Source organism: Thalassophryne amazonica, chromosome 4, assembly GCF_902500255.1.
Source record: "Thalassophryne amazonica chromosome 4, fThaAma1.1, whole genome shotgun sequence".
Lineage (NCBI taxonomy): Eukaryota > Metazoa > Chordata > Actinopteri > Batrachoidiformes > Batrachoididae > Thalassophryne > Thalassophryne amazonica.
In genome coordinates this window covers 62,135,622-62,149,365 of record NC_047106.1, presented here as the reverse complement: position 1 = coordinate 62,149,365, position 13,744 = coordinate 62,135,622, and the positions used below count along the sequence as shown (strand labels likewise).

The window sequence follows — 13,744 nt, the reverse complement described above, 5'->3', positions numbered from 1 at the left end:
GTTGAGGGATTCATGCGTCACCGCAGAGATAGACAAGGCTTTTGGTCCACTAAACACAGCAACATAAATGCACACCTAATAAATGAGTGGTCAGAGACCACAGAGGCAAGAGGTAAAATGTCAATGTTCGTGACAGCAAGGCCACGTGTGAGAACCAAATGAAGGGTATTTCCACTAATGTGCGTTGAATCCTGAATGCATTGCTGGAATCCCAACGCATCCACAAGTTCCATAAATGACTTGCAAAGGGGATCAGAGGGCTTATTTATATGAATGTTAAAGTCACCAATAATCAAAATGTTGTCTGCACTAGCTGACAGGTTAGAGATGAACACACCAAATTCATCTAAGAATTCAGAATATGGGCCAGGAGGCCTATAAACAGTGACAAAATCACATGACTGATTTCCATACTTCTGACCCTGACAATATGTAGCATCATGAGCAGAGCGGAGAGTCAGTTGCTCAAACGAATTATATTTATGACCCCCAACAGTCAAGAAGGTAAACCTGGATTTATAAATAAAAGCAACACCCCCGCCTTGCTTTGCACCACGAGACGTGACCAAATGTGTACCCTGGTGGGCAGGCCTCATTCAGAGGAAGAAGAGCTGTGGGTTTGAGCCAGGTTTCACATAACCCAATCATGTCCAAGTGATGATCCATAATTAGATCATTGATCAACAGGGATTTTGAGGACAGTGATCTGATGTTAATGAGACCCAAACTGAAGACTTCTGTCGGTTTGACAGACTGACGTCTTTGAATAGGCCTGAGTAGCTTAAAATCGACTCCACATTTTCCGTCCAGTGCCCGGAGAGTGTCAGAAACCGCTGTCGTCACATCAGGACTACAAGTCCCAGAAGCTGCAGCGCTCTGATGACGTGGGCGCCGAGTGCCGATGTGCTTAGCTGACCAGATAACCGGCACAGACGACCCAGTCCGATGGAATACAAACTTTCTCCGGGAGCTTCTGTGGACGCAGCGAGGCCGGCAGAGCAAACCAAGCTCTCTGATAGCGAGAATGTCCCGAGGAACATTGTTGTTGTTCAGGCTCCGTAGCTCAGCTGCAGAGTAGCTTAGCATCGCGCTAGCCGAGGGAGTGAAGTGCGGCGTTATACAGCGCAAAAAAGGCACTAAACAATCAAAAATGGTTAAAAATGCACACTGAATGACCAAGAACCACGTCAAGTACATACCCAAAGATAAAAAAAAATGACACTCAAGCCACTAAAAACCAAGTTACAAACGAGAAAACTGGAGAAAAAACAGAGGAGCGGTGAACACACAACGCCAGTCTCATCTAGAAAGTATTCATATTTATTCATATTCATAGAAAGTATTCATATTTATTTATAAGTCATCATATTTGTTATCTATATATTTTTAAATAATTAGAATTACAGGTGTTTGTTGGATCCTATAATTAATAGCTCATATTTAGGCATTTCTGACATTCATGAAATGATTCTCATGCATTTTAACAAGTTGTTGAACAAATTAGCACTGTCTGGAAGAAGACAAATTGGAAACCATAAATGTTTCTTCACTTTTTTTCTCATTTTCAACAGTATTGTTTCAGTGCTTATAGGTAGACACCAGTCTCATTTTCATCCTGGAATGTCATGGTTTGAAACTTGTCCATACCTTGAAAACCCTTAAATGGTCCACAATGGCGCCCATGATGACACACAAAAACAATGCTGAATTTGTTTCTCAGTTGCAACTAGCCACACACATCCAATCACACAGCAGCAGAAGTGGCAAACATCTGTTTTCCAGTAGTGCACATGAGCAAGTTTTCCGGTCATGTGCATGTGTGATAACAAATTCAGTATGACAAAATCTCAATATGTGACACCTGGATATTCCTTCTTTGTGTCATGGTCTTGTTCAGCTTTGGTAAGATTTTCAAAATGATCGAAAATTCCTTTTATCTGGTGAGAACTTTGACATATTTGAGTACCTCCTTGTAGAGGTGGTACGAAGTTCTGATTACTTTTAGACCGCTAACATATTTTTGCAGGCAAGTGGATAAAGCTTAACGGTTAAAAACATCTGTAAAGTCAGTCAAAGACTTTAGTGCCTGCCTGTTACATGTTTTGTAGCAGACAGAAAGCTATGACTGGTAGGAGCTTACTGCTGTCTCCAAAGAAACAAACAAAGCGGCTTTCATTACAAATTATGCTATTTAGAAAGTTATAACTTGCTAAAAAAACTTTACAGGCAGTTGCCTATGACAGCAACATGCTGCTGGATGCATGTTGCGTATATTGTTGTTCTGAAGAATATCGTAACTTCGCTTGTGCACTGAGGTGTTATAATGCATATACACACGAACGCTACGATAAGACACTTTTATTTCTCACAGTGGAGAAAATCATGATAAAGGATAAGCACGTTAATTTGTATGTTCATAAATCTTTGGATAATATCAATCCCTGCTGTTGGATTTCAAGGTCTGTAACGTGTGTGTATCTTGTAAATAAACAGGGAGCCCTGAGCACACTTGTCTCCTAATAAGCTTTCAGGCAGAAAATGAGAAGTTTCACCAATGGGAGTAAATTGGAAAATGTATACACACACATGTATATGTGTAACACATAACCTGACGTCCTAATAGACTGCTATTATTTGTCAAGGAAATTTCTAAAGGAAATAGGGCTGGATGCAAAATATGGGAGAATTTGAAAAAGAAATATAAGGTTAACAGAATTAGATGCAGCCCATAACATACGTACAGGTGCTGGTCATATAATTAGAATATCATGAAAAAGTTTATTCAGTAATTACATTCAAAAAGTGAAACTTATATAATGTATACATTCATTGCACACAGACTGATATATTTCAATTGTTTATTTTAATTGCTAATTAATTAATTACTAATCAATCAATTAATGATTAATCAGACATTATTACAACTATTGATTCATTATTGGTATCAACATTAATTAATTACTAATTAATTAATTATTAATACTATTTATTATTATAAGTTACGAATTAATTAAATCAATTAACATGACATGATTGCGATGCATCGAAGAAATCTGCGATCTATTTCTTTGCATTTACACAGAAAGGTGAGAGAAAAAAAAAAGAGCAAACAGGCTACTGCAACAAGTTGCGTTTTGGTTGCCATGTTAATAAACAGGGAAGACGGCAGTTTGACACAGGCAGTTTTTTTTTTCTCCTAAGGCAGAGGGGCATCTCAATTCATAGGGCTAGAGGCATACCCCTTCGCCTTACCCCTTGTTTTAAAGGTGTAGGCGTAGGGGTAGGGGTACGGCCATGGCCCAAGGGGAAAGGGAAGGGGTACAAAAGAGAATTGAGATTGGGGGTAAGCCTGCATATGATATTTTAAATAGCAATAGGAGGCACTATTGCTACTGTGGAGTTCCTGACTTTATGCTGCTTTGGATTGTGAATAGTGTACTTTAATGAATTCATTTCCTAATAAAATGCACCGGGAATGTAAATGCAATATGTTTTATGTCATGCTCTGGGGTACTTAACATGGGTAAGTACCTCTTTCTTCAGCAAAAAGTCCATAAAAAAATCTCTGCAGCATGGATGGGCACTTCTGACCTTCAGCAGTCTTCCTACCCGTGTTGCATTTTTCCTTAAAAAGTCACAATACTGTATCAAGATAGTCAAAAATGTGGCGCATTGCAGTGATGTCTGAAGATGTTTGATAGGGGAGCATGGTTAATACATCTATGTTAAAGTGGCATTCTTGTTTCTCTGGCTCTTATCTTTCAGATTACGATGCTCCTTTATCCGAGGCTGGAGATTACACCAGCAAGTACCATCTTCTGAGGAAATTATTCGGCCGCTATCACAGTGAGTGTTGCACACTGTATCCGAGATGGGTATTATGTTATCTGCCCACTGAAGTTAATTGTTCTCGTAGAACCTGCGTTGTGTTGGCTAAAGCCAGATAACGCTGCATATGGTTACAAGCACGGATTATATGCTTGTTTCATATTTCTGTCCAGAGATGTTCAATTACACCCCATTGTGAAAATTACACACCGGCCTTGTGTCAAGCTTGGTGCCTTCCTCTGTTTGTTTAGCAATTGTTTTGTGGTTGGGTCCAGAAGTCTCAAGTGTTTCGTGGTCAGTAGTAGGTTTTGGCAGTCTGGGAGCGCATCCAGCATGACATAGTAATGATTTGTCCAGTGTTCCGATGATTGAAGAGCATTTGAAAGGCTGCTTATGCTTAATTTTTCATTATGTTTTGCAGTGTAGTGAGCACTGGCCTGGATGTGAGAGTGAGTCTGAAAAGATTTTGTATTTCACTCAGCGATCACCAACCCATGACATCATTCTTTAATTAGATCAGCTTGATAGTTTATTGCTGTTTGGCTGTCAAATCCCACACAATGTGTCAGTTACCTTTGGCCTATGCCTGTATTTTTACAAAAAAGACGGCCTCATTCAACAAATATCAACACTAATCACTGGCAACACCATAGCTCTTGAAACACAACCCAGTATGCTTTGTTTTTTAACCATTCATTTGCTGCGTGCTGCCATTGGTTGGCAGAGCTGAATTATATATATTATATATATATATATATATATATAATATATATAAAACAAATACTGTTATCTGGGGGGAAGAATTAAGCCAGAACTTGTACCAACTTCAAGTTACCAAACAAGCTAATGCTAGAAGTCTAACTGTGGTGAGGATGTTTGAATAATGCATATTTTCTGCCCACTGGCTGGTGGTTTTCATAACTGGTATCTTGGGTGCAGGTATAAATCTATGACCACAATACTGCCTCAGTAACTGTGGAATAAATGGAGATAACATGGGGGGCAAAGCCTTCAGCCGCTCTGCTCCCCAGCTCTGGAATTCACTCCCAGCTGACCTCTGCAACACTGATTCCCTTCCCCTCTTCAAATCCAGACTCAAAACTCACCTGTTCAGACAATCCTATACAGCATGACCATACATAATTCACGACTACACTCTCCTCATGATTGCTCATGCCACCCGACCACATACACCACATGACCACACACATCACATGACTACACACACCTCATGATCTCACATACCTCATGACTCTACAGCCTCCAGTTCTATATATGCTTCTCTGTTTCTTTTTTTTATCTTTGTTTTTTAATTTGTCCTGTACAGTGTCCTTGAGTGTTTTGAAAGGCACTTTTAAATAAAATGTATTATTATTATTATTAACATCACCAATACCTGCTAATTAGTGGTAATGATGCTAATATATAAATTAAATATTAGTAAAATTTCTCTCAACAGAAATACTGGACGTACTTCTTAGATGGTCTGTTGGGCACCTGGAATTTGGCCGACACCTGCCGAGAGAGGAGTAGAATGGGCACTCGCACGGCACTCGCTGTCTTTCGCCCGCTGGTGTGCGCGAATGGTTGTTGCGACAGCTGTAGGAGGCGTTTGTGGTGGCTCAAATTTTTCACGCGTGGCATTTGACTCCTCCTTCGTGCGCCATTCAGCCTCAATTGTGTTATGTGTGAAGGGGCCCTAAGATTTTCACAATTAGTGCACATTACATAAAGTCCTCATAACTCTTAGTGGACAATCAACAGTAATTAGAAAGACCTGTTTTTTGGTTTGTTTTTAGGATTAATTAAAGAGAAAAGAAGGAAAAATTATAATGTTACATATGTTTAAAGTTAATTTTGCCACAAGCAAACAAAAATATTAATTAATGGTCTTATCCTTTTGTAATGTGTGTTTTTGTAGTGTAGTGTGGGCTTGGGGATGGGGGGGGGTCTCAGTCTTCGATATAAATTGGGGAACCACTGGCCTGCAGAATGTTAGTAACTGCTACACACACACAACGTTCTATCTAATCTAATCTAAACACACACACACACACACACACACACACACACACACACACACACACACACACACACACACACACACACACACACACACACACACACACACACACACACAGTGTACTGACAGTGAGCCAGATTCCACCTGATAGCCTTAGCATTTAATACTCTGAGATATTTTTAAAATGCCTTTTCCAAATACCTCAGTCATAATTCTTTGTAAAAGGAGTCAAATGTCAAATACACCCAGTAGTTAATCATATCATGTTCTCTAAGTTATGCCAAGTTTCTTATTGATGATATGAGCTCTGTTGTTGGGAGAGAAAAATCCAATTCACCAAGACTCAGGAATTTCTGACCCCAGACAAACACCTTCTCTAGATTCATTCCACAATATTTCATACTGAGGTTTGGCACCTAATAAACATCACCAATGTTACATGCAGTAGCTTCTAGCTATTGTAGAGACCAATTTCAGGAGGAAGGCGTTGGCCATCATGCTTAAAGATGGTCTTAAGTGTGTGAGGCATGAAGGCGCTCCCACTTATAAAGCACCACTGTCAAACTCTTTCCAGAAAAAAAAACAGAGAAACTGCTGCATGCTTTAATGCATTTAAAAGCAGGCAAAGGACTTCAGCTACAACTGTTAACTGTTGTCAAGAGACTGTTGCTTGTCACGGAGTGTAAACATAATGCTGCTGCTGTCGAGGGCAAATTGTTATTCACTGCTTCAAAGCACTTCCAAGTGACAGCTTACCTTTATGATTGGTATTGAGTGATTCACAAGCTGATATCTGTTGAAGAATGCAGTGTGCTTTATGGCAGGGTTGGGTTGAAGTCCTTAAACAGCCTGGCAACCAGATAAGAAGGTCTAAATACTATATAACGTTAACCCTCTTTTTCCCCTTAATTTTCAGATGACAGTCTCCCTGAACTACCCTTTGTTCACGAGAAGGTGGCATACCAGCCTATTGTCATGCAGAAACACCTGTCACTGTGGGACAGTCTGCAATACACACACAAGGTAAACTACCAACTGTGTCCACATTCAACTACAAAACTAATAAAATCTTTGTGTAACATTTCTCAACCAGCAAGCATTATACACTCAAAAGGAATATTTAACCCTAACTTTTAAGATTTATGTAATTTTATTACATAAATAAAAATTAAAATATATTCAAATAATATACTTTATGTATTTTAAATAAATACTGTCATTATTATTGATTTAGAGTAATTATAAAATCAGCACCTCCAAATCCGAGGCCATGGTTCTTGACCGGAAAAAGGTGCTTTGCCCTCTTCAGGTCGGTGGAGTGTCCTTGGTTCAAGTGGAGGAGTTTAAGTATCTCGGGGTCTTTAAGTATTTAGTATTAATAAAATCTAATTACTCTAAATCAATAATAATGACAGTATTTATTTAAAATGCATAAATTATATTGTTTGAATTGCATAATAATTATGTTACCTGTTAGAGTAATTATATTTTCTTAATATTAAATACATAAAGCTGAGGATTATGCATTTCAAATAAATAGGATTTATTACAGCAATGAATGTGCATCATGTAAGGTTTATTTGGTAGGTTTGTATTAAAATTATCTAAATATAATGCAATGCTAAAATACCCTCGGCCATATGGGCATTGTCTTCTTTATAATTTGCAGTTGTTTAATTGTATCCCAGTGGACGTGTGTATGTATATACATATATATATAAAAATCATTATACATTCATTATTTACATTAATTATTAAGATCCTGTTGTCTTTTGTACAATTTTTACATGTTCATGTGACGTCACCATGCTAATGTCCGTGAAATGTCTTGTAAATCACTTCAGAGGCATTATCAGGTTCCAAAAACAGCATTTTATGTTTTAGAAGTGTTTATTTCTCGCTAGCTTTTACATAACATATAACAAAGAGGTTATATGTACACACAAACGAAACAGAGTTTGCAGCTAGCTAGACCAGCCACAGACGTCACAGTGCTGCTCTACTCTGATTGGATGTCACCCCCTCCCCTCAAAAAAGGGAACAGAATGAAACAAAATGTGACTTTTTAACCTCTTAAAATAGGTCAAGGTTATCTTTGAACGTATTCATGGTCTGTGTCCCAAGAATGTTCCCTGTGAATTTGAAGACTCTGGCAACAATAGGACTGGACTTATGCAGAGTCCAGTCCTATTGTTGTCCAGTCTTTGCATAAGTCCATTCTTCACAATACCCTGTGCAGTCTTCACAATACCCAATGGCCGTATTTGATGGCCTTGGGTAAAAATCAATGTATCTCAGGAAGAAAATAAATAAAACAGCATAAAAGACAAGTCTAAATATATATATATATAAAAAAAAAACAATCTATAAACATATCAAACATCCAACAAATATAAATGGCATGAAATACAACAACGTCCAAATTTGAGGCAGCAGATAATAAATATGTTTGAAGATTAACCTTAAAGGTTTCAGCAGTAGTGGACCTTCTCATATCTGCTGGAAACCTGCTCCACAAAGTCAGCACCCAGTGCAAAGGCTCAAAAACCTGCTTACTTATTTTTTTATGTAGGGCACACAAAAGAAGCCAACATACTTAGACAGAAGGGCATGAGATGGTAAAGGACTTAAAAAAAAAAAAAGTTTAATATGTTATCAGCAGACCCTTAAAGTTGGATGGCAGACAACCAGTGCATTCCCAGCCCTCGATTAGAGGTGGTGATGATGACCAGAATGTCCTTGCTTCAATTCCCTCTCAACTTGCCACAGGTGTCAATTCAATTCAGATCAGTTCATTTTATTTATAGAGCGCCAAATTACAACATAGCTGCCCCAAGACGCATCCCATGGGTGTCTGTAATAGTGTCAAGGTGTGTCTTGAAATCAAAGGCTAAGGATCCAAAGATATGAAAGTCACTTTAGAGATAAGTGAATCTCCACAATTTCAACATGCAGGCATATTTTTGACATCCAAGTCCAGGAATTCATTGAAAGTCTGGATCTTGGTCTTGATTCAGGACAATCACAATCACAAACACTGTGACTCCTCACACAGCTTCTCAAGCACTATAATCAGAACATCCATCAATATTCATCAGCCCACAGCATTACCTTTCTGTAGTTGACCTCTTTCACTGACCAGCAGAAATAACGCATTGTTGAAAGTTGGCAGGGCAATGCCTCAAAGAGCCTCTTTGTTTTTGATTGCCTGTAATTTTTCTCATGTGCGGAAATACAGAAGTAAATACAGACCTCCTCCACAGTAGCATTTGCAGTTATTATCAGGTGAAGTGCACGCTCACTCATCACTTCTACCCACGAGTAACAATGAAACATTTTTGTAACCAACCTAAGCTCATGTTTCTGGATGCTATTTGACCAGATTACTCACAACTAATGATCATTCTTGGATCACCACAATTCACCATGTACTCCGTATAGTCGTCTAACTTTGCCTGACTTTAAGCATGTTGTTGTAATTTTAGTGTGTATATAAAGAATCACTGTTGCTGATCAAACAGCAAATAATCCATTGTAATAATATAATAATCCATCATTTCATGCCTTCCAGTCTACAATTTAGATGACTCACTTCAGGAACATTTATATTCAAAACAGACATACCATGTCTGGCAGTTGCCATTAATTATTCACTCTTTGTTGTAATAACATTTTTCCCTGTGAGGCAACAATTGCTTTGCCCCTGACCAGCATTTAAAAAGCGCACTATTTCTTCAGAGCTTTCGGGGTGTGAATTGTGGGATTTCTCGGGTTTGTTTGTGTAAACAAGGTAGGTGGTTAATCGTGTCATAGCAAGGAGTGTTCATTGTGTTATGTAGCGCACATGCAGCACCCAAGGGTATGTCAAGGATTATTGCTAAATAAAAGAAATGCTTTGCCAGACAAGAACGCTGAAGGCTCTGGGTACTGTTGGATGGTCTTGAATTATGTGTCTTCAGTGTCACCTGGAGATTAGCAACACTACCTGTGAACTGGCAATAGGAGAGGCTTTTTTTATTTTTTTAAAAAGGACACTGAGTTTATACTAGTTACTAAGATGATCATATTTCTCTGCTTGCCTTGGAAGGCTCAACAAATGTGCCACAAAGGAGACTGTCAAGTCTACATGAACCTCTTTCAAGATGTCTTATGAAAGATACTACAGGAATTTTTGGTGTCTGGTCCCTGTGTAGGGGATATACAACCTTTCTATAACTGCAAAGAGAGGTGTATCAATATCCTGGACAGAAGGATTTTACTTATGATTAGGCTTGTTCCTTGTTATTGATTCTGTGCGTGATTTTCATAGACAGAATCTCAAGTTCCATCTTGGACAAAGGAAAATATTAATTTCATCCATTTTTGAATGGGGCTGTAACATAACAAAATGGTGAAAAGGTGAAGCGCTGTGAATACTTCTGGATGCACTGTGATTCAAGGGGTTCAACAAATACTAGCCATTTATGATTTACAGCAATTTTTATATACAGAGTAGTCCCTCTATTTTGTGAGGCTATAAGTAATTAGACACACTCAATGTAAGGATTATTGTTAATGCAAATCTTCACTTTGACAGCCAGTTTTATTTAGGTATCGTGCATCCAGAAAGTATTCACAGCGCTTCACTTTTTACACATTTTGTAATGTTACAGCTTTATTTCAAAATGGATTAATTTAATTTTTTCCTCAAAATTCTATGCATAATACCCCATAGTGACATCGTGAAAAAAGTATTTTTGCACATTTGTCTCAAGGCACAAATGTGGGGAAGGGAACAGAAACATTTCTGCTGCTTTGAAGGTCCCAATGAGCACAGTGGCCTCCATCATCTGTAAATGGAAGACGTTGGGATCCACCAAGACTCATCCTAGAGCTGCTAGCCACCCGTCTAAACTGAGCGATTGGGGGAGAAGTGCCTTAGTCAGGGAGATGACCAAGAACCCGATGGTCACTCTGCCAGATCTCCAGCATTCCTATGTGGAGAGAGAAGAACCTTCCAGAAGGACAGCTATCTCTGCAGCAATACACCAATCAGGCCTGTATGGTAGAGTGGCAAGACAGAAGCCACTCCTTAGTGAAAGACACATGGCAGGCTGCCTGGAGTTTGCTGAAAGGCACCTGAAGGACTCTCAAACCATGAGAAACAAAATTCTCTGGTCTGATGAGACAAACATTGACCTCTTTGGCGTGAATGCCAGGCGTCATGTTGGGAGGAAACCATCCTTACAGTGAATCATGGTGGTGGCAGCATCATGCTGTGGGGATGTTTTTCAGGGAGACTAACCAGGTTGAAAGAATGCAAATTTAAAAAAAAAACTTTATGTTGTCATTATGGGGTGTTGTCAATAGAATTTTGAGGGGAAAAATGAATGCTCCATTTTGGAACAAGGTTGTAACATAACAAAATGTAGAAAAAGTGAAGCTTTGTGAATACTTTCTGGATGCAGTGTATTTTAGGGTTTGGTTTCATGAACATTTCCAAGTTGCTGAAGATGTTTTGGGTTCACCTGTGGAAAAGTTTTAGGCAGATTACCAATTACAAGCCTAAAACCCCCTACTTCACAGACGACCTACAAACTACAAATAGACTTCTATTGTCATTTTGATGGCCAGTTTAACAGCCCTTACACCTCCTCCAGTCCCAGCAACATATACTCAGCAACACATCCAGCATGGACATTCACTCTCCCACCTCCCCCACCCACCACACTTTAGTGGAGCCCACAATATCAAGGACTTCCATCCCAGAGCCCCCCTCCTCTCTCCCCACCCTCACAGCTCTGCATATTTATGAAGATGAGGTGCGAAAGCAGTTTAGGAACGTAAAAGCTCACAAAGCTCCTGGGCCAGATGGTGTCTCACCTGCCACTCTGAGACACTGTGCTAATGAGCTTGCCCCAGTGTTTACAGACATATTCAGCTCCTCACTGGAGGCTTGCCACATGCCTGACTGTTTCAAAACCTCCATCATTGTTTCTGTTCCCAAGAAACCGAGGATCACTGGACTCAATGACTACAGACCGGTGGCACTGACTTCTGTAGTCATGAAGTAATTTGAGCGTCTGGTTCTGTCCCACCTCAAATCTCTCACGGCCTCCCTCTTGGACCCCTTGCAGTTTGCTTACAGAGCCAATAGGTCTGTGGATGACGCCATCAACCTGGATTTGCACTTCGTTCTGCAGCATCTGGACTCCCCGGGAACCTATGCTAGGATCCTGTTTGTGGACTTCAGCTCTGCCTTCAATACCATCCTCCCAGATCTTCTCCAGGCTAAGCTTTCCCAGATGAACGTGCCTGATTCTACCTGCAGGTGGATTGCCAACTTCCTGAAGGATAGGAAGCAGCACGTGAGGCTGGGGAAGAATGTCTTCCACTCCCGGACTACCAGTATCGGTACTCCTCAGGGCTGTGTCCTCTCTCCTCTGCTTTTCTCCCTGTACACCAACTGCTGTACCTCTGATCACCAGTCTGTCAAGCTTATCAAGTTTGCAGATGACACCACCCTTATCGGACTCATCTCTGATGGGGATGAGTCCGCCTATAGGCTGGAGGTACAACGACTGGTGTCCTGGTGCAGCTATAACAACTTGGTGCTGAACACCAAGAAGACAGTGGAGATTATTGTGGACTTCAGGAAGAACACAGCCCCTCTCCCCATCATTACTCTGGCAGACACCCCCACCACCATAGTGACACCTTCTGTTTCCTGGGAATCACTCTAACCCAGGACCTCAGGTGGGAGTTCACCATTACTTCTGTTGTCAAGAAGGCCCAGCAGAGGATGTACTTCCTACGGCAGTTGAAGAAATTCAGTCTGCCAGCAAGGATAATGGTGCAGTCTTACACTGCCATCATCGAGTCCATCAAGCCACCACCAGGGACATACAGAGACTACAGCGCATTATACGCTCTGCCGAGAAAGTGATTGGCTACAACCTTCCATCTCTTCAGGACCTGTACACCTTCAGGACACTGGGGCATTCAGGTCGGATCAGAGCTGATCCTTCTCACCCTGGATATAGTCTTTTTGACGACCTCCCCTCAGGCAGGAGGCTACGGTTCCTTCGGACCAGAACCTCACGCCATAAGAACAGTTTTTTCCCCTCTGCTGTTAGCCTCATCAACAAGAACTTTTAGAACTCTAGATTGTTGCTATCACCATTTATCATCACCATTTATTTATCTTAGCTCATACATTCTGTAGAATTTGTAACATTGCTATAGTGTTAAGTTTTATTACATATTACTTGTTTTACTACTCTTTTTTTTTTTTTTTTTTTTTTAATGTTAGCACCAAGTACCGCAGCAATTTCCTAATGTGAACTTGTTCACTCATATGGCAATAAAACTTTTCTGATTCTGATTAAACTCTTTTTCATCTATAATTTCTAGCCTGTGAAATCAAAGACACCAGTGAACATGGAAAACCTTCCACTCAACAATAACAATGGTCAGTCATATGGCTACACCTTGTATGAAGTCAACATCACCAGTGGAGGAACCCTTAACTCCAAGAACAACATCAGAGACAGAGCACTGGTGAGGATAAGAAGACAGATGGCGGTGTCATGGCGGTGCTTGATCACACATTCACACAGTGAGAAAATGTTCACGGCTCCCTGCAAGAGGGCTGAGATGTCTGATAGATAACACGTGTGGGTTGCCACACTTGGAGTACAAGTGGCACACTCACAAGTTTGATGTAGAAAAGTTTGATGTTGTAGGAAATGTGATGTTGAAATAGTTAACTGACAGACTGCAAAGACAAATTAAACTACATTTCACTTTCAGCCCTGCTGTTCAGATTAGTTGCTAGACAGACGAAACATATCAAATTTTGACAGTATGAACTGATAACAAATTCCTGCTGAGCAGTCACTCTCTCATACTGTA

At 40.0% G+C, this 13,744-nt stretch overlaps 1 protein-coding gene across 3 annotated transcripts in view; it reads left to right on the top strand.

Annotated features, from left to right (window-relative positions):
* Nucleotides 1-13,744, top strand: part of LOC117508293 (beta-galactosidase-1-like protein 2) — a 104,773-nt gene that overhangs the window by 44,971 nt on the left and 46,058 nt on the right. For all 3 annotated transcript variants that reach the window (XM_034167987.1, XM_034167988.1, XM_034167989.1), the window contains exons 11-13: nt 3,766-3,846; nt 6,768-6,874; nt 13,244-13,390. In XM_034167987.1, the coding sequence (XP_034023878.1) occupies nt 3,766-3,846; nt 6,768-6,874; nt 13,244-13,390 (335 nt within the window). The remainder of the gene's footprint in view (nt 1-3,765; nt 3,847-6,767; nt 6,875-13,243; nt 13,391-13,744) is intronic.